At 54.7% G+C, this 20326-nt stretch overlaps 1 protein-coding gene across 3 annotated transcripts in view; it reads left to right on the plus strand.

The window, feature by feature from the left end:
* Positions 1-18930, plus strand: part of AGPAT3 (1-acylglycerol-3-phosphate O-acyltransferase 3) — an 88100-nt gene extending 69170 nt beyond the window's left edge. For all 3 annotated transcript variants that reach the window (XM_082626217.1, XM_082626219.1, XM_082626218.1), the window contains 7 exons: positions 4703-4872; positions 5463-5624; positions 6542-6695; positions 7162-7264; positions 11955-12030; positions 17836-18034; positions 18669-18930. In XM_082626217.1, the coding sequence (XP_082482343.1) occupies positions 4703-4872; positions 5463-5624; positions 6542-6695; positions 7162-7264; positions 11955-12030; positions 17836-18034; positions 18669-18757 (953 nt within the window). In that variant the 3' untranslated portion in view covers positions 18758-18930. The remainder of the gene's footprint in view (positions 1-4702; positions 4873-5462; positions 5625-6541; positions 6696-7161; positions 7265-11954; positions 12031-17835; positions 18035-18668) is intronic.
* The last annotated feature ends 1396 nt before the right edge of the window (positions 18931-20326 follow it).

The raw sequence follows: 20326 nt of genomic DNA on the forward strand, positions 1-20326 counted from the left end.
TTGCCTCTCAGCTGGACCATCAAGATTAAATTGGCGCATAGAGTGTGCATACAACGCTGCTCCGTAAACGATCACCACTAGTAGAGGCAGGTTTGAAGTTTTCAAGCAGTCATTCGTCGGAATGTGCGGAGCACGGCTTGCTCATGTGTGTCAGGGCAAGCACGTGTCTGAATGAAGGAAATCACAAAACGAGTCCTCAGTCAAAGTATTCTCCAAATTGACCGCGAGCACAGTCACGGCGTCAGCCCTGGCCGCGTGTGCAGCAACCTACGATCTAGGATCTACGAGAGACCGATGTGACTGGAAATGGGCTGAGCAGCCCACCGGGCCGTGCTGGCAGCTGGTGGAACAGAGCTGCCTTGACACGCCGCTTTCCTGCAGGCAACCCTCTGCTGGGCCCACTCTCCGGACGGGGGGTAGGATGCCTGCAGGGGCTGCCTGTGTTGTCTTCAGTTCATTCCTGCTCACCAGCCCCACCTGGGCCAGACGTCGCGCGCTGGACCAGAAATGCTCAGGTCCCAAGTGCTGCCAGGGGAGGGTGTGCGGCCAGGGGAAGGCACCCCATGCGCACTTTCTCCTCTGCATCCTGGCTGCTGGCCGGAGCTCCCGCCCACAGAAGCCCGCCGTGTAGCGAGGAGGCCGTGTACCCGTGCAGGCCGCCCAGGGATGAGCGCACAGTCCCATGCAGTGGTCCTCGCGTGCCTGGACGGTGCCGCAGGGTCGCAGCTCTGAGCCGGCGCTGTGGTGTCCAGTGGCGTGATTCGCAGCTCATCCTGGGAGGCGGTCTTGGAAACAAGGGGCCTTTAGATGCGGCGTCAGTGCCCACGTGAGTGAGGCACGTGTTGTCAGGCCTAAGTGAAGAAATGACTTTGAAAGGTAGCTTTTTTAGAAAATTCCGTGTCTGGGGGGTCTTAGACTCGCACCCCTACTCGCTTCGTCCAGGGCTTCCTCCGTCACACACGGGGACGGCCGGGAGAGCCGGGTTCTCTGGGGTCCTGAGAACCCCCCGCGGGCACTGCATCCTCCCCAGAGGGCAGCTGAGGTCCCTGCTCCTTGGACGAGGGGCCCGCGGGTCGGAGCAGCTCATCCAGGCCGCCACCCTCCCTGCCGGGTGATTTTTACGTCAGTGGGTTGAGGCTGTATTGATTCCTCTCAGACTTGTGATGAGAAAGCATCGCAGGATTTCCCCATCAAAGAGTCGGCCACACCGCAGTGTTCACTGCAGCATCGTTCACAATAGCCAGGATGTGGAAACAACGTCAGTGTCCATCAGCGGACGAACGGATGGGCAAAATGTGGTCCATACGTACAAGAGAATATTACTCAGCCTTTAGAAAGGAAATCCTGCTATATGTGACAACATGGGTGAACTTGGAGGACAAGACGTGGAGGAGCCAGTCACAGAAGGACAGACTGCACTTGTCCTTCTTGTATGAGGGGCCTGACGTAATCGAGCTCAAGGAAGCAGAGGAGAGAACGGGGGCTGCCGGGGGCTGGGGGAGGGGAAGGGGTGAGCGCTGTCAGATGGGTGTGCAGCGTCAGTTACGCACAGTGAGTAGGTTCTAGAGCCCCACAGTTACCAGTACTGTACTGTCCACTCAGAATCTGTGAGGAGGGTAGGCCTCGAGTTAAATGTCCTCACTACAGGCTTCCCTGGTGGTGCAGTGGTTAGCAATCCGCCTGCCAACACAGGGGACATGGGTTCGAACCCTGGTCCGGGAAGATCCCACATGCCTCGGAGCAACTAAGCCCGTGCGTCACAACTACTGGGCCTGCGCTCTAGAGCCCGCGAGCCACAACTACTGAGCCCGTGAGCCACAACTACTGAAGCCCGTGCGCCTAGAGCCCGTGCTCCGCAACAAGAGAAGCCACAGCTCGCCTCAACTAGAGAAAGCCCGTGCACAGCAACGAAGACCCGATGCAGCCAAAAATAAATAAATAAAATAAATGTCCTCACTACAATAATGAATAAACCCTTCCTTGTTCCCAAGCAAATTGCTTCAGAAGCAACAGTCTCAGCCACAGGCTCTTACTTGACCAGCTGACACATGGAGGTTTGCCCAGGCCTCCGTCATCGAGAAAGGAGCAGGAACAGGCCTTCGCCAAGCTGCACGTGGGTCTGTCTCAACCCTGGTCCCCGCCGCCTGGGTGGGGTGTTCGGCAAGCCCCCAGCAGCTGCCTGTGCTTCCAGATGGACAGGTCAGCCTAACCTTGGGCCTCTTTATTTCTTTTTTCTTTTAATATTTATTTATCGGGCTGTGCCGGGTCTTAGGTGCGGCATGTGGGATCTAGTTCCCCGACCAGGGATCGAAGCTGGGCCCCCTGCATTGGGAGCGTGGAGTCTTAACCGCTGGAGCACCCGGAAAGTCCCTGTTTCCTTCTGCTTTGTGATTCTTAAACAGCTATCAGGGGGTGAAATTCACCCATTTAAAGCATGCAGTCCGGCGGTTTTAGTGTATTCATAGAGTCACGTGCCCATCAGCACAGTCTAATGGTAGAACATTTTCACCCCGTAAAGAAGTGGTCACCCCCCCCCATTCTGACCCCTCCGCAGCCCCTGGCAGTCACTATTCTACCTCCTGTCTCGGTGGCTTTGCCTCTTATGCACGTTTCATGCAAATGGAGCCATGCAGTGTGTGGTCGTGTCTGACTCCTTTCACTCAGAGCTCAGTGTTTCCAAGGTTCGTCCACACCGTAGTGCGTGTGAGGCCCACGTTCCCGCGTCACTGAAAGACGTCACCCTGTATGGATATGCACTGTCTGTTCATGCATCAGTTGACGCACATTTGGGTTGTTTCCCCTTTGTGGCTTTGTGAATAACGCTGCCATGAACATCCGGGTTCAAGTTTTGGCACAGACACCCGTCCTCATTTCTCTTGGGCATCTACCTAATGGTGGAATCGCTGGGTCCTCTGGTTACTCTGTCTGGAACATAGTTTTCCAATGCGGCTGCACCTTTTACATCCCCACCAGTGGCGTCAGGGGTCCTAGGCACCCTGTCCTCACCAGCACTTGCTATTTATTGTCTGTCTGTTGGATGACAGCGTCCTGGTGGGTGTGACGTGGTTGCCTCGCCGTGGCTTTGGCCTGCGCTTTCCCGAGCACCTACTCGTGTGCTTGCTGGCCGTCTGTAAATCACCTTTGGAGAATGTCTGTTCAGGGCCTCTTGTCTTTCCATTCCTTGGGTCTTTATTCCTGCCTTGAATGCTGGCTGGAAGTCACCAGGCTAACAGGTTCATCCCGGGGGGGGGGTAGTTTGCCTCTGTTGACCTGGCCTGTGTCCCCTGAGAGCCCTCTCTGCTCCCTTGATGAAGCTTATGGCGAGCATGTCCTGGAGCTGACCTCTTTATGACCCCTCCTCTGACTGCCCCGAGGGTAGGAGGGACCGAGGTTGGTGGTTCAAGAGTGTTCAGGTGTTACCTTGAGAGTCGGCCTTCCGTCCAGTCCCCACCTTGTGTAGAAAAGGAAGTTGAGATGTCAGCACGTGGGGTGGAGCCGTGTGTCCCCCCACTTCCACCGGGGCTGGTGGGGAAGGAGAAACTTAAGTGGAAGGAGAAGCCAGGCCCCATGCCGAGTCCCATCCAGTCCCCCAGAGCCCTGTGAGGAAGCCACTACTGTCCCCTGTCAATGGGGAAACCGAGGCCCAGGCAGTCAGGCTCACAGCCCACTGTCTAAGCGCTGGGCTGTCCTGCCCCATCAGCCTTCCCTGGCCTCCCTCCCCAAGGGCCGGTCTCCGGAAAACCGATGGCTTGGTGTCCAGCAAACAAAGGACAGGCTGTCTGGTGGGCGTCCTGAGCCTGGGAGCCGCGCTTCCTGGTCTGAGGCCACCGTCCTCGGGCGCCTGGCCGTGGTGGGTGTGGTGTTGGCCGGCTGTGGGCCTGCAGGTTCCCCTTCCTGCTCTTCTGGGGACGGAATGTGTGCCGTCCCGTCAGGGCACAGCACCTGTGAGAACTGCAGTCGGACGTGACGCTAAAGGCATCCACCTGAACTCTGTAAAGAGTAACGTGGGTAAAAGTAGCAGTGCTTCACGTACATAAACTGAGGACCCGAGTTTATTTGTCTATTTCTGTGTTTTTAAGCTTCCTCTGAAACTTTCCACAGAGCCCCGGGCTCAGTGCGTTGGGCTGAGATTGGAACTCCACCACTTTTTATCTGTGCTTTGGGAATAACAACAGCACTGACTCACGTCGCCTGAGACGTAGAGGACGTGACGTATGTCATTTACATAGCAGAGCACGTGGTACACTGTCGGTATTCAAAAACTTGTAGCTGTTGATAATAATAGCAATATAATGCTGATGGTGTATTCTCTTAATAAGCGAATGCTTTGCTCACCATGCCATCCTATGGGATATTTGATTTTTAAGAAAAGCGAAGGAAAAATATTTTAAATTAAGTCCTTTAGATATGTCGGTCAGAAACACATCCACCTAAAATGTGTTCCCTCCTCCATCTCTTCTGCTTTCATCTGACTTCTCCCCTGACTTCTGCTTAGAGAAGCGCAATTAGAATTTTAGAAAACTTAATTTTAAACATAAACATAAACCATCAAAACTCATTTCTAGCCGAAAATCCCAGTCGGGCTCATACCGTACAAGCCCTGCCCACGTCAGGGAGCAGGGAGCAGGGAGCAGGGAGGGAGGGCCCGGCCCGGAGTGCGGTTGTCTGCACCCCGCCGACGTCCCTGCCTGTGTGTCCTCAGAGCTGGTCATGCTTCTGGAGTGGTGGTCGTGCACGGAGTGCACCCTGTTCACCGACCAGGCCACAGTGGACCACTTCGGGAAGGAGCATGTGGTCATCATCCTCAACCACAACTTCGAAATCGACTTCCTCTGTGGGTGGACCATGTGTGAGCGCTTTGGCGTGCTGGGGGTGAGCGATGCGGGGATCCCGGGAGGGAGCGGGGTGCGAGACGCGGGGGTCGCAGGAGGGTGGGGCAAGTGACATGGGGTCCCAGGGAGGTGCTGGCATGGCTCCCTGGGGTCTGGCCTTCCCTCTGGTTTAGCCCCTGGTCCCTCCAAGCTAGGAGTCCAAGCATGGCTGAGCGCAGGGCACCTGGGACTGCAGGCTGCCCCCAGCTGCCCCAGGGCTTGCTCATGAGACCAGGTGTTACTGCGTTTCCTCTCAAATCCTTCCTCCCCCGGTTGGCTCAGCCGCCTCAGATGAGACAGGATGAGGGGTCCCCTGCGGTGGAAGCGCAGTGCATGGTGGCCCTGGCATCTTCCTCAGGGAGCCCCGGGCCTGGCGGCCAGCACAACCTCTATGTCCTTGGCTCTCGTCCTGCCCGCCTGCCCGCAGTTTCCCCGTCTGGTGGCGCCTGCACTCTGGGTCTGTGCTTATCTATAGCGTCACACTCAGAGGCAGGGTCTCCCGAGGACAGCCAGTCCTGGGGGCGGCCTGCGGGGGCGTGCCCTTGGGGACCTTGCGGTCCTGATGCGCCAGCTGCTCTGCCCTCCCCCCAGAGTTCCAAAGTCCTGGCTAAAAGGGAGCTGCTTTACGTGCCCCTCATCGGCTGGACGTGGTACTTCCTGGAGATCGTGTTCTGCAAACGGAAATGGGAGGAAGACCGGGATGCCGTCATCAAAGGGCTGAGGCGCCTGGCTGGCTACCCCGAATACGTGTGGGTGAGTGAGGGGTGGAGCCGTACGGACTGTGCTGTCTTGAGTCTCAGGGGCGCAGCCTGAGTTCTTAGCGGTGAGCCGGCAAGAGCCTCCGAGCACCAGGGAAGCTGTCTGAGGAGGGCCGGGGCCCCGCCCCTCTGAGCCTGCAGGCTCGGGAACCCCTCCTGGGCCACCTGCTTCCACCTGCCCCAGGTGGGACCCGCCACGCCAGGGGCACCGCCGCCCCTCACACCCGGCCCCACTCAGAGGAGAGCCTGCTCGGCTGAGCCGGGGCTCCCTGGAGACGTTAGCAGGCCGTCTGCCCAGCGCCCAGGCTGTTCTGCCGAGTCAGGGCTCAGGACAAGCCCTCGTGAGGTACAGTTCTGTGGGTCGACGTGGACTTCAGTTGCTAGAAGGTTTGCGCTGCACTTAAAACAGCCACCCTTCAAGGGCAGGGCAGGGCCCTGGGGTGGGGCTCTGGTGGTCCTTTCTGAGCCCCTGGATGGAGTTTGATGGACAGCCACCTGAAACGATCGGTATCGATCTGTTTGCATATCAGTTCCGGTCTCTGACGGCAGTCCTTTGAGAACTGGCTACTTACTTATTTGGTGTTTGTAACTCATCAAGGCAAAGGGATAGAAGACTTTGTTTTCCACTCGCCATCGAAAGGCTGCTGCCTAGGGATACCTTGTCTCACTCTCTCCGGGAAGTGTCTTTTCATTCCCTGAGAATAGGTGCAGGGCTGTCGCTGTCTGTGAAGGAGTTGTGTGCGGAGTGTGATTGCGGCATCTCTGGTCATGCCCCGCTCTGGTCGCTGGGGGGCATCATTTCCACAAGACTTTGCCGCCAGGCGGGGGCACGTACACGGGCGATGAGGAACCTGTCGGGCTCCAGTCCCGGTCGCCAGCACCGCACTGACCTCCGTCCCGTCTGTATCTTAGTTTCTCCTGTACTGTGAGGGCACGCGCTTCACGGAGAAGAAGCACCGGGTCAGCATGGAGGTGGCCGCCTCCAAGGGGCTGCCCGTCCTCAAGTACCACCTGCTGCCTCGGACCAAGGGCTTCACCACCGCGGTCCAGTGCCTCCGTGGGACAGGTAAGAGCCACCCGCTGGGACTGTCTCCAGCCCGGGCTCCGAGCAAAGCAAGACGTGAAATCAGTGATTTGCAAAAACCAGATCAGTGAGTTCCGTGTAAAATACAGGATGCCGGTGGCGTTAAAGGGAGAACTGAGTACTCGGATTTACACGTTGTAAGATTCTCGTATCATTTTTTGAGGTGATAAAATACTAGTTAATGGAAAACAACTAAAATGATAATAAAAAGGTATATAACTGAAAACCTTATAAAGGAAAAAAATATATATCCAGTTAATCCAAAAGGAAGGCAAGATGAAAGGGGCAAAGAACAGGATGGATAGGAAAAGTAGCTTTAAACACAAACGTGCCGGTAAGTACAGTAGATGTGAATCAACTAAAAGGAGCCATCCAGGTCAGGAGCCGCGGCGCGCCCTGCTGCAGGGTGTCAGCTGGCACCTGGCACCCTCTGCCCCTCTCCCTGCAGTCGCAGCTGTCTACGACGTCACACTGAACTTCCGAGGAAACAAGAACCCGTCTCTGCTGGGGATCCTCTACGGGAAGAAGTACGAGGCGGACATGTGTGTGAGGTGAGCAGACAGGGGCCCACATGGGGCGGGGCCGGCAGGTGGGTGGGACTGGGGCCGGCTCCTCCCACCTCCTGGCTGCCTCCCGGCGGCCCCCACGTGGAGGTGGCCGGCATTCCACCCTCCAGGGCGGGCACACGGTGGGGACAGTACAGAGCAAAGGAGTGGGTGCGACTTACAGGAGGAATGTTCCAGAAGCTCCAAGGGAGGCGTGACCCCTCCCACTGGGGGGAGCGAGGCTTTTTGGAGGAGGCTTCTGAGCTAAACCTTGGACAGTAAGTAGGACTTGCATAGACAGGAGAAGGACAAGCTGTCCCCGTCTGAATGGGAGGCACACGTGTCCCCCTTTTCATGGTGGACAGCCACGCAGACCACCTGGGAGAGGAGGTGGGGTCAGGGCCGCGTGCTGGGCTTCGGGCTCCTGGCTGCCTGGTCTGAGCTGGGAGGTTCCACCCAGCCAGCCTCCACCCCATTGGCTCAGAGGCAGCCCCGCCCGAACTGGTGAACGCAGGGCAGCTCTGGATGGCCGCCTTGGGACACCCGAGGATGCCCCAGAAGCGAAACTCAGCCCGAGGAGGGGCCCCATATGGCCCTTAAAACGTCCCCAGGTTATCAGAAACTCTTCCCGTTGGTCTGTGCAGTGAGCATTTATTGCGTGTCTGCTGTATGCACAGGAAGAGGGTAGAGGGATCAGAGAGAAGGGAGCTTCTGAAAGGACTCCCTGCTGCAGTGGCAGAAACGTGCTCGGTGGGCGGGGGAGCTCCCAGGGCCCATCCCAAGCCCTTCCCTGGGGCCGCGATGCAGAAACGTGCTCGGCGGGCGGGGCTCCAGGCGCCACTCTGGGAGCAGAGGAAGGGAAATGACAAAGTGACCGTCTTTTTCTCCAGTTTGTTGGGCCATGATGGGAGAGGCCACCTGCACCCGGTCCTCCCACCTCTGCAGAAGCCCTCGCGGCTGGCTCCGCTCCCTCCCCGCCCCCCCATGGTGCTGACCTTTCACCCCGATAGAAACCGGCCTCTCTCTGAGCTGACCAGTGCAGGGTCCCCCTCCCACGGGACCCTATGGCCTGACGCTGCACTGCCTATGCCGTGACTTTTTGCTGGCACTGGTGGCTTTTGGCCTAGAGGGGCAGGGATCTCAGGGCCAGAGGGGAACAGAATGCCTTTTGGGTTCCATCCCGAGTGACTCGTGGTCTTGGTGACATGTCCAGACGTCCAGGGCCACTGGCAGAGCCTGAGGCTCCACTGGGAGAGCGGGCTCCATGTCTGTAACACAAGATCAAGGTCAGGGACTAGGGCTGTGACCGGAGGTCGCTGTGTCTCTCCGCCACGCCACGCTCTGATGCTCCATGTTTTTCTGTTTTCTGTGAAGAGAACAGAATCCACCCAAAAGTCTTTTTACCTTAAAGCACAGCCTGGGGGCTGCTCTATTCATTAAGTGGTGTTCTGACCTGATTCCGGCTCCAGGCCTAATTCCAGGCAGACCTTCCAGGTCCATGTGTTGTTGTCTGGATCATCCTGTTTGAACTCACCAGTCTCCTGTTTCACTCACATGGGCCCAGAAAGGCAGGACGTTCCTGTGTGTATAAACCACTTAGCCCCGTCTCTGTGTCAGCCCCATGTCGGCCACTGACCACCACTGACTTGGTGTCCATCCTGGTCAGTCTGACCCAAGGAGGCTCTGACCGGCCCTCTTCTTGAGAGCTTGAGCCAGGACAAGTTAAAAAAAAATACCACTCAGTTCTCCTGCCCCAGTGTAGGAAGTTTCCAGGAATAATTTAGTGAAGATAAACAGGAAGCTGGGTGGCTCTTTCCCTCTGACATTCACAGAGGGCTAGCTCAAAGTCGCTGTAAGGTCTCTTATTCCATCCCGGGATCAAGGGAGAGCCCAGGACCCTTGCCCTTAGCTCTCTAGAACCCCTGGCCGGGGGCTGACCACTGGTGGCCAACAGGGGCCCTGGATGGTCCCGGTCATCTTCACGGGAGCCCTCAGAGGCAGATGGTGCTCTTGTCCTTGGGTAGGAGGGCTCTGGCAGCCTTAGCCGCCCGGGATCAGAGCTGGTAGGTGGCAGAGCTGGGGGAGCCCGCCTGGTCCAGCTGCAGGCCGATGCTCACACCACCCTCCAGGCTATACCGCCCCTCCACGTGGGCGCTCAGCTCCCGCTGGAGAGGAGTGGTGCTTTAATCTGCTCCTTTTCCCCTTTGTTGCAGAAAACGTGAGGCTATATTTCACCCAATCATATCTTAATAAATATATTCTTAGAATTTCTAAACGTTTTAACTTACTGTTTTGTATTACCAAACGGGTGTCTTGAGTAAAAGCAATATCCCAGTGGGTCCAAAACATGCCTGTAATCAAAGAAGACAAGGTTCCCGTGACCCAGTGGAGTTGTGCCTCATTTCCCCGGGGGCCTGAGACTGGGCATGGCCAGGGCCTTGGGGATGGTGGTTTGAGGCTCTCCTGTGTCCATGCTGGCAGTTGGGGCCAGCGTCCTCAAAGTGGAGTCAACTCCAGAGTTGTATTTATGTTTTATCTCATCATTTAAAATTCTTATTTTATATATTTTGTCCTGCATATAACAGACATACAACAGAACCTGAATGTGGTAATGTGGAATCAGGGGAGAACAGTCACGTGAGTTTGACACTTTTGGCCGTCATCCCTCTGTGGACAGACCCCTTCCAACTTCCTTTCCTTCCTGAGACGGCACCTGTGGCAAACCCTTCAAGCGCTACTTCTCACCGTGTACTCCTGGAGGTCCCCAGCACCTTTCGGGTCCACAGAGTTAAACCGTTTTGTTTAGTAGGGGGTTCTAAGTCTTCTTCTCTCCTCTGAGCATACAGCGGAGTCTCCCAGAGGCTGCATGACATGTGGCCCAGCATCGCTCGGATGTCTGGTTGCGTGTGTGGTTGTAAAACTGGGAAGTTTTACAAGATGGATGGTAAAGATGGATCCGTATAACCCACAAAAACCAAAGTTCTCAACTTTTAGAGACAAGAAGGTAGGGCTTTGGGCTTTTTCGTGGCGCAGTGGTTAAGAATCCGCCCGCCAATGCAGGGGACATGGGTTCGAGCCCTGGTCCGGGAAGATCCCACATGCAGCAGAGCAACTAAGCCCGTGCTCCACAACTACTGAGCCTGCGCTCTAGAGCCTGCGTGCCGCAACTACGGAGCCTGCGCTCTAGAGCCCGCGTGCCACAACTACTGAGCCCATGCGCCACAACTACTGAGCCTGCGCTCTAGAGCCCGCGAGCCACAACTACTGAGCCTGTGTGCCACAACTACTGAAGCCCACGCACCTAGAGCCCGTGCTCCACAACAAAAGAAGCCACCATAATGAGAAGCCTGTGCACCACAACTACGGAGCCTGCGTTCTAGAGCCCGCGAGCCACAACTACTGAGCCCGTGCACCACAACTACTGAGCCCGTGTGCCACAACTACTGAGCCTGCTCTCTAGAGCCCGCGTGCCACAACTACTGAACCCGTGCACCACAACTACTGAGCCTGCACTCTAGAGCCCGCGTGCCACAACTACTGAGCCCGTGCACCACAACTACTGAGCCTGCGCTCTAGAGCCCGCGTGCCACAACTACTGAGCCCGTGCACCACAACTACTGAGCCTGCGCTCTAGAGACCGCATGCCACAACTACTGAGTCCATGCAACACAACTCCTGAGCCTGCACTCTAGAGCCTGCGTGCCACAACTACTGAAGCCCGCGTGCCTAGAGCCCGTGCTCCGCAACAAGAGAAGCCGTCGCAATGAAAAGCACCACACTGAAGAGTAGCCCCCGCTCGCCGCAACTAGAGAAAACCCGTGCGCAGCCACGAAGACCCAACGCAGCCAAAACTAAATAAATAAAAATAAATTTATTTTAAAACCCAAAAAGGTGGAGATCCCTAAAAGCATGGAGATTTGCCTCTGGCCGTGGACTTTTCTCCTGGCTCTGCTGTCACCCTGGGCCCTCTGAGGTGGGCAGCCGGGCCCTCTGAGGTGGGCAGCCGGGCCCCGGAATGATCACGGTCCCTTGTTCAGTTACTGTTGCTCACACGTGCGCTCAGCGGCCCCTCCTGGCGATCCAGAGGTACTACAGTTGCCGTAGAAAGCGGTCCTTGCCCTGCTTGCGTTACCGGGTAGACACCTCCCCTGGTGGGGCTGGTAATTCAGCTGGTGATAGGGCTTGTACAGAAGTCAGCGTCATCGTTGAAGCCAGCCGTCTGTTAATTGAGATTAAAGTTTCGAAATCTCTACTGCTTTTCATATTTGAAGCAAACGGATTTCATTTGTGAAACACAAACTCTTCTTTGCCTCATAAAAGACACTCTCAGCCATGGTCACTCCCAAAGAACAAACTATTAAGAAAGACCAAAACTGCTTAATGAAGGGTCAGTTTTCCCAACGGAGCTGGGGGCGCTGTCTGCTCAGCTGACTGCTCCTGGGTGTCCCTGGGCAAGGCTTCCGCGCTCCCGGGCACATGAAGCACCTCCCGGCCCCTCCGTGGTTCCCTGCAGTCCCACCGGGCAGTGCCTGAGAAGTTACTTTGATGTGTGTGTGTGTTTAGAAATTGAAAGTCAGATTTGAATAGAAAAGGCAGGGCTGACAAGTAACCCGGATGCATAATGATTTATTTTTCCCCTTTTCAGTTTGATGTCATCTGGTAATTCACTTTGCTTTCAATCTTCTTAATAAAACAGGAGATTTCCTCTGGAAGAGATCCCGCTGGATGAAAAGGAAGCGGCTCAGTGGCTTCATAAGCTGTACCAGGAGAAGGTAAAGGCGCTTGGCTCTCCCCACACCCCCCCTCTTCTCGGGGTCTCACGAAGAGGTTTCAGAGGGGCAGCTAACGGGGCAGGCGGTAGCACATTGGCTTCCTCTGGGGACAGGAGTGCTGTCCACTCTCCAATTCTTCTTTCCAATCCTCTTCTTCGTCTTTCATTTTTCCTAACTTTTGAGGAATTAACAAACTAGAGAAAAGTGTAATGGATATCATAATGCTTGTATAGCCATTGGCAATAACATTTTATCACATTTGTTTCAATTTTTCATATAAAAGAAATTTGACCTATAACACGCATTATGTATGTGTATGTGTATATATATGATGTAATAGGTAAGGCACAATATAGCTGATGGGACAGGCTTCTTATGATGACCCCACCCGGTCCCTCCTCCATCCCCCAACATGCCTCACCCCCGCCTTTATACTGTGTGTATAAAGTTTTTGGGGTTTTTTGTGTGTGTGGTACGCGGCCCTCTCACTGTTGTGGCCTCTCCCGTTGCGGAGCACAGGCTCCGGATGTGCAGGCTCAGCGGCCATGGCTCACAGGCCTGGCAGCTCCACGGCATGTGGGATCTTCCCGGACCGGGGCACGAACCCTTGTCCCCTGCATCGGCAGGCGGACTCTCAACCACTGCGCCACCAGGGAAGCCCCTATAAAGTTTATTTTATACACACAAACAAACAGGACACTAGGTTATCATCTACAGCAATAGGGGAGGCTTGGATAATCAGAAAATCCTTCTAGTATAAAAACACATATCCTTTTAGATGCATTGACAAGTGCTGAAGAAAGTAAGGGAAATCTCTAGGGAGCAAAAGAGGAGGTGGGACTGAAATCCAGGTGGGAATGCTGTGAGCTGAAGCTCGAGAAGTTTGCTGGTCCACCCAACCTGAAGTCTTGAGTTTTAATGCCTACATGGAAGCAGAGAACAAAGATTTGACCTCACTCGGGGCTGGAAGTTGGAACTGAAGACCCTAATGAAGCTGGGACCCTCTGGGCGTTTTGCCCTCGAGTGGTTAAACTGGAAAATGTAACTGCCAGCATAGGAAGTGACTTTGAAGTTGCCTTTCCCCCTTGGTCTCTAAACGTCTCCCCGGTAATTCATAATCACAACGCTGTCCTCAAACAGGTGTGGGGATTGAAGTTATGCTAACAGCATAGCTCAAGAAGAACTGAGCCAAAATATCGCATAAAACGTGGTTCTAGGTGAATCTCTGTAGAGTCTCTGAGAAAAGCACATGTACAACTAGAAGAACACGACTCCAAACCTAAGCTGCCCGAGATTTCTTCAGAAAAGTTCTGCTGGAAATGCACTCGTCACCAACATCCATGGTGGGCAAGTACAACAGGCAAACAGAAACATTAAACCCTCCCGAGACTCCAGCTAATGGAACCACCAGGCAGACTTGCATCAGTATGTTTGAAATGACTAAGCAAAAAAGAAGGGATTGAAAACAAAAGAACAAGACCTATTAAAAAATGAGACAGATTTGAGAAAAAACCAAGTAAAATGTATAGGCATGAGAAATCTACTAACTGACAGCAAAATCTTAGTTAACAGATTAGATACAGCTGAAGAGATCATTAGCTGGCAGGTTTTGAGGACATTACTCAGAATGCAGCACAGAGGAAGTGAAAATGTAGAAAGGAAGTTTAAAAGATCCAGAGGATAAACAGAGGTCCAGAATGTAACAATTAGGAAGTCCAGATGAGAAGGTGGGAAGAATGGTGAAGAGCAGTTGTCAGAGATAAACCAGAAAACTTCTAGAACCGATGAACATGGGTTTCGCCAGCTTCAAGAAACCCAAGTCTGGGATAGGATAGATAAAAAGAATGTATATAATGTACATATATGTGTGTACACGTATGCACACATATACATTATACAAACATACACAAGATAGAGTAAACCCAGAGAGAGAACAAAGAAAATAAAAATAGCATCAATTATTTAAGCACAAAGCAAAGCTACAAAAGAGTGAATCTACTGCACCAAAAGCTTTTCTTTAAAAATATTAATAAAATTGAAAGCCTTGGGCGAGACTGACCAATTAAAAAAGAGTGCCAGCATTAATGGGAATAAAAAAGGTGACACAACCAAAGAGCAAGGAGTGGAAATAGTATGAGAGAATATGACAGCTTTATGCTCCTACATTTGAAAACTTGGATGAAATGTGTGATTTCCAAGAACAATAAAACTCTCCAGAAGAAAAAGAAACCTAAATAAAAAGGAATAGAGTGTGTGTGCTTCACATGGTGGATGGGCAGAAAGACGCTGTATGCACGAGGCTGCACAAGAGAATGCATCTCTGGATCAGGGTCAAGTTTTAAAAGTTTGAAGGGACTTCCCTGGTGGTCCAGTGGTTAAGAATCCACCTTCCATTTCAGGGGACGTGGGTTCGATCCCTGGTCGGGGAACTAAGATCCCACATACTGCAGGGCAACTAAGCCCGTGTGCTGCAACTACTGAGCCCACGGCGCTCCGGAGCACACGCGCCACAACTAGAGAGAAGCCTGCGCGCCACAACGAAAGATCCCGCGTGTCACAGCTAAGACCTGACACAGCCAAATAAATAAATAAATAAATATTTTTTAAAAAGTTTGAAACTCTTACAAAGAGTGACATTTGCAAGCGACAGTATTTGTTTAGCAGGAAATGAGAACCCAGAAGTGCATTATTAGGAAATAGATACATTATGTATGTGTATTCACTTAACTGTGATTCAGTTAAAATGAATGAACTGCACATTATCAATCTAAATGAATCTTGAGAAAGCAGGTGTAAAAAAAAAGCAGATGGCAATAGGCGTATAGTGTGATGCTATTCACAGAAAATCACCAAGCGCAGGCGCAGTACCGTGCATTATCGTAGAGGTACCCGAGCACAGGAGTGCAGGTGTAAGCCCTTCCTGGGGATGGAGACCGCCAGCTGAAGTGTGATGACTCCTGGCGGGGATGGGACCACAGGCCTTGTCTTCATCTCTAAGGGTTACTTTCTAAAACAACCTGATGCAACTACAGCAAGTGACAGGTTTTGACATAACTGATTTATTTGGGTATTTTCTATTATTTGCTATGTTTTTCCATAATATTGAAACATATACATTTTTTATCGCTTTTCATGTCACTTATATTGTAATTTGCATCAGGGACCACACTGTGTGTCACGTTCTCCCATTTATTCTGTTTTTAGTGACCATTGTTTGTTACATCTGTCAGCGTTGACATAGATTTAATTCACCCCTTTAGATGCTGTGCTCCAGCGTGTGTGTTTCCCATGTGATGACGCCCCGTTTTGGCTGGTCGTCTTCCTACCTGTGAACATTTATGAACTATTTATGAACTTTCTGCTGTTCCCCGTGTGGCAGGGCATGTGTGGGAGCGTTTCTGCCAGATGTTAACGCCGTGACTGGTGGTAGGAGGCTCTGGTCCCTTGTGAAATGTCTCTAAGTTGTGCTTCAGAGAGCCTGCCCGTTATGTCCCCAGCCGAGCACGAGAAGCCCTTTCTCCCCGTCTTGTGAGTTGGGGGTCTGCCCTGCCTTCGGCCCCATTGCCCCCTGCCAGGGAATACGCAGACCCTGAAGCAGCCAAACTGGGTGCTTTGGTCCTGCTGTAACACACGTGTTTCCAGAGACACTGACGCCTCTGGTCATTTACCAGTGAGCTCCGTTCGTAACGTGGAAACAGACCTCGGTGTCACCAAAGGGCCTTGAAGGGCATTCCAGACAGTTTCCCCATTTTGCAGATGTAGGAACTAAGGTCCTGAGAAGGAGGTGACTATCCTGTGGGTGGAACTGTCCCCAGGTCTCCCAGCCTCTGCCCCCCCCCCGCCATGCTTGCTGTGCTGACCAGGCGGGGTCGGTGAAGGAAAGGGGCCTGTAATGACCGACGGCCTGGAGCCCCCGAGGGATGGGGCGAGGGAGGCTGGAGACGCTGATGGTTTAGGTGGGGTCAGTTTCTCTAAAGTTCCACAATAAGCACATTCAACAGAGGTTAGAAAGGGGAAAGACGAGATGAGTCAAGCAAGGCGTCAGGGTTGGGAGAAAGGACGTGATGTCCGAGCGACACGAGCAGCAGTGCGTGGGGCAGGTCCCTCCCCAGGAGAGTGGGTGACCTTCCCGTGGTCTAACCCCACCTGCGCCTGCGAGCAGGACACGGACAAGGGGACTGTGCTCCTGGAGTTGAGTGCCTGGCTGGAGGTGGCCGGGTTGGCCTCTGGACCCTGCTCTGTGCCCTCCCAGAATGACGAGGCCTGGCAAGGGGGGGTCAGGGGCATCTGAAGAAACATCAGGAAGCAGGAGCAGGCCCGTCGGGGGCGCGGGGTGCTGTCTGCTGGTGGGAGGGACAGCGACGGGGGAAGCCTTTGGGTGTGTGTGGGATTACTGACAGGTCAGGACGGGACAGAGGCTACCACCACTGCCTGGAGGCCCACCCCACGGGGAGGACGGCCAGGCGTGGGTGCCGATGGCAGGCAGTGGGTGAGATTGTACATGAGCATCTGCGTTAGGGTCACGTGTGTGTGTGTGTGTTTTATTCAGGTGATCAAAAGGCCTGTCACAAACTTGGTGCAAATCTGTAAGCACAGTGGACTCTCCTGCGGGGCTAGGTCCTGCCTTCTTGTCTCTGGGTGGCCTCCGGGCCCGGTTGACCTGACCCGTGAGCTCGCCGAGAGCCCCAGGGCGCCCCTGCTTCCCCCCGACAGGTCCTCCGGGAGCAGAAGGAGGGCATGGCCCGTCTGTGTGGGGCAGGTGGTCAGAGCGGAGCTGGCCGAGCGAGCGGGCTTGAAGACGTTCTAGGGCTGCACAGGGGAGGGCCTTCTGGTGGGGGGCTCGTGTGGTCACCCGGAGGTGTACACATGGGCATAAGGGTCGCAGTGGCTCCTGACCGCACAGGACCTGTGGTGCCTGCCCCGTGCCCCGTCGACCAGCAGGGGCAGTTGGTACCTGACCACAAGCTGGAAGAGGCTGCGAGGCTGGGTGTTTGTTAATCCCCCTGCCCTGTTTTTATGTAACACACAACACAGCTGTAGAAAGCTAAATGCAGAAAATAAAATAGAAAAACAATGAGGACAGGTGAGATTTACTCCCCGGGGTAATTAAGATCGAGTGGGTGTGCATCTTTCCAGACTCTGTCCTAGACAAATATATAGGCGTACATATTTTTACTTAAGTGGAATTATGTGGCACTTAACTTCTTTCAGAAAACAAACTATCGTGAGTGTATCTCCTTGTTAGCATGTGACGTGTCGTGGCTGCAGAGAAATCTATGTCAGCATCGCAGTTTCTCGGGCAGCTGGTGCTCGGTGTTTAGCGTGTGTCCCGTTTCCCTGTTGAGGATGCTCTCATGTCCTCACCCGGGCCTCTGTCGTCCCATCATTAGCCACCAGGACACGGAGGAAGGAGAGGTTAAATAGCTTTCTGTGGGTGACATAGCCAGCGGGGGGTGACGCCAGGCCGCTGGACTCCCAGCAGGTGGTGGCCGCCACCCTCGCCCTGGAGATGTCCCAGGAGACAGCGAGGGGCCGGCCGACAGCGCAGTCCTGGGTGTTGAAGGTGCGTGTCGCACACCAGGCACCGGCTGATAATTTTCCTAGGAAAGTTGCCCTGTCGAAGGGTTTGTATTTTTCAAGCTTTTGGTACAGGCCACTGAGGTTCTCCACGAAGGTCATGCCAGCTGCATCTCCCACCCGCAGCCTGCATGATCCGTCCACTTTATTTATAGGTTGAGTCATTTTTCACGGTGGGGTTGTAACAACAGCACACGAAGAGGCCCCTTTTCTGGTTGACTGTTTCAGGATGCGCTGCAGGAGATGTATAACCAGAAGGGCGTGTTTCCGGGCGAGCAGTTCAAACCCGCCCGGCGGCCGTGGACACTCCTGAACTTCCTCTTCTGGGCCACACTTCTCCTGTCTCCTCTCTTCAGCTTTGTCTTAGGCGTCTTTGCCAGTGGATCTCCTCTCCTGATCCTGACGTTCCTGGGGTTTGTCGGGGCAGGTAATGAACGGGCATGATGGCGCGGCTTGAGGTTGGGAGTCTTCCGTGTGCCGGCTGCGGCGCCCAGGCCTGGAGATGGTCACCTGGGAGCCGGGATGCAACCTGAGCCTTGCCGGCCTCAGAGAGCTGCTCTGGCCACTGAGCCACAGGGCCGTGAAGACCATAGCCAGATTGCAGGGCCATCTGTCCAGAAAGCTGGCCGGCCATCCGCCCCCCTGGCATCTCGTTCTGAGAGCTGTGTGGGGAGGGCCTGGGCCACCGGTTTGCACTCGGGCAGTTAGGGGCGTGGGCTGGTGTGATGGGCTGAGGTTCCCAGGACGCTTTCGAGGCCCTGCAGCCCTGAGTGCACTGCTGGGCACCCGGTCTGTCGGGCACCTGGCTGGGCACTACGGCCCTCAGCCCTGGCTGAGAACTGCACCTCGCGGCGGGCACACACTCCTCTGGGCTGGTGGGGGAGCAAAGCCGGCCGCCGCCCGGGACAGGCTGAGCGGGCAGGGCAGGGAGGGGCGGAGGAGGGGAGGAGGCCGGCCTGCCCCGCCCGGGGAAGTCTGAGGCCGAAGGTCCGCCCGCCCCCGTGACGATTTTCCCAGCTTGCCAGCAATGGGTCTAACCTCACCTGTTTCCTATTTTAAAGCTTCCTTTGGAGTCCGCCGACTGATAGGAGTGACTGAAATAGAGAAAGGCTCCAGCTATGGAAACCAAGAATTTAAGAAAAAGGAATAATTAACGCCTGTGATTGAACACACATACACCTGACCGTGGTATCCAATTAACTCAATTAAAAACAGAACAACACACACAGAGCGGGGGGTGGGGAAAAAAGACACTTAGAAACTATTTTTCTTATTAACTGGTGACTAATATTGACCAATAAAACTTGAGCCAAGAGCAAAGCAGTCGGAAGGCCCGCAGATGGAGACAGACGCCAGCCTCGCACCTGCGCGTCCGCTGCCGGCAGAGAGGCCCGGGGGACCCGCTCCCGGGACAACGGGTCTCACCCCTGCCGTCTCTCTAGAGCTCTGCCTGACAGAGGGAGCCTTTGGATGCTTTCTCTTCTCACACTTAGATCCAGTTTTTGGTTTTTATCCGTTATCCCGGGAGTTTCCTCCTGCCCCTCGCCTCCTCCCCTGTTCTCCCTGCAAACTCTCTTCCCCCGTCCCCCCGGGGGACGGTGTGCGTGGGTCCCGGGGTCCCCAGAGCACCCGCTGGTCCCGACCTGCTGGCACCTCGATTCCAGGCGATGGGGGCGGGGCCTGGGGGCGTCCCCTCGGCGATAAGCACACTGGGCGGGGCTGGCGGCGGGACACGCCCCCTGGTCGTCTCCGGAGCGTCCCCGCGCTGCCCACCTAAGCCTGCCTGACACACCTTAAATCGGTTTTAAAGCGAGCGGAGCCCGAGAATGCGGTGAGATGTCGAGTCCTTCCCGTGCCTGGAGCTCAGCTCCTCTGTGCCACCCGGTCGCCCCGCCGGGTGCAGGGGTGCAGGGCGGCCCCCTCCCCAGCCGGCCGGAGCCGGAGGCGCTGTGTGCCGGGGAGACCTCCGCCCGCAGCCCGCAGGACTGTTGGATTTTTGAAAAGGCAGTGTCACCATCACCCTGTCTTCTAAAGGAGACTGTTAACACGCAGCTTTTAGAGGTTTCATTTGCACAGCTGATCTGTTGATGGCTCTCAACTTCCTGATGGAAACTAGAGGTGGCGAGCCTTCCCCTCCTCCGCCGCCCCCCTTCCGAGCAGATGCACTTGTCCTGGGGGAGGGCGACCGGAGTGCCCTGACCTCGTCCCCTCCAGCCTGCTGCCCTGGTGGGAGCCGTTTCTTCCTCAGAGGGAGGTATTTCGTGCGCGCTTGGCCGCTGGCCTGGCCGGGCTGGAAGTTGCGGGCTGCTGGGCAGAGTCGGGGGACTGGGACGGGAGCCCCGCACTCCGCCAGGCCATTCCACCGTCACCCTGCCTGCATCGGACTTTCGTCTTAAACGTTCAACTTGGTTTTTTTAAGTCACATTCCCCTCATCTTTTTCAGCAAGGGAAAGAAAAATAATGGGTGTTATCTCTGATAATACTGTAACCTGCGTTTAGAATAGAGGCAGGTTGAATTTTCTAGGGGAAAAAAATGGAAGAGAGGCAAGGAAAACATTCCAAACTAAACTGGAAAAATGCATTGGCCCTAAGTATGCATTCTGGGGAGACCTATGGAAACAGCATATACCCTTCATAATGACACTACTGAATTGTGCATGGTAACCTTGGTGAAGGGACCAAGGTCACAGGGAAGCGAATCACAGTTCTGGGCTTGCTC

This window comes from Mesoplodon mirus (assembly GCF_964341445.2).
Source record: "Mesoplodon mirus genome assembly, chromosome: 6".
NCBI classification, from domain to species: domain Eukaryota; kingdom Metazoa; phylum Chordata; class Mammalia; order Artiodactyla; family Ziphiidae; genus Mesoplodon; species Mesoplodon mirus.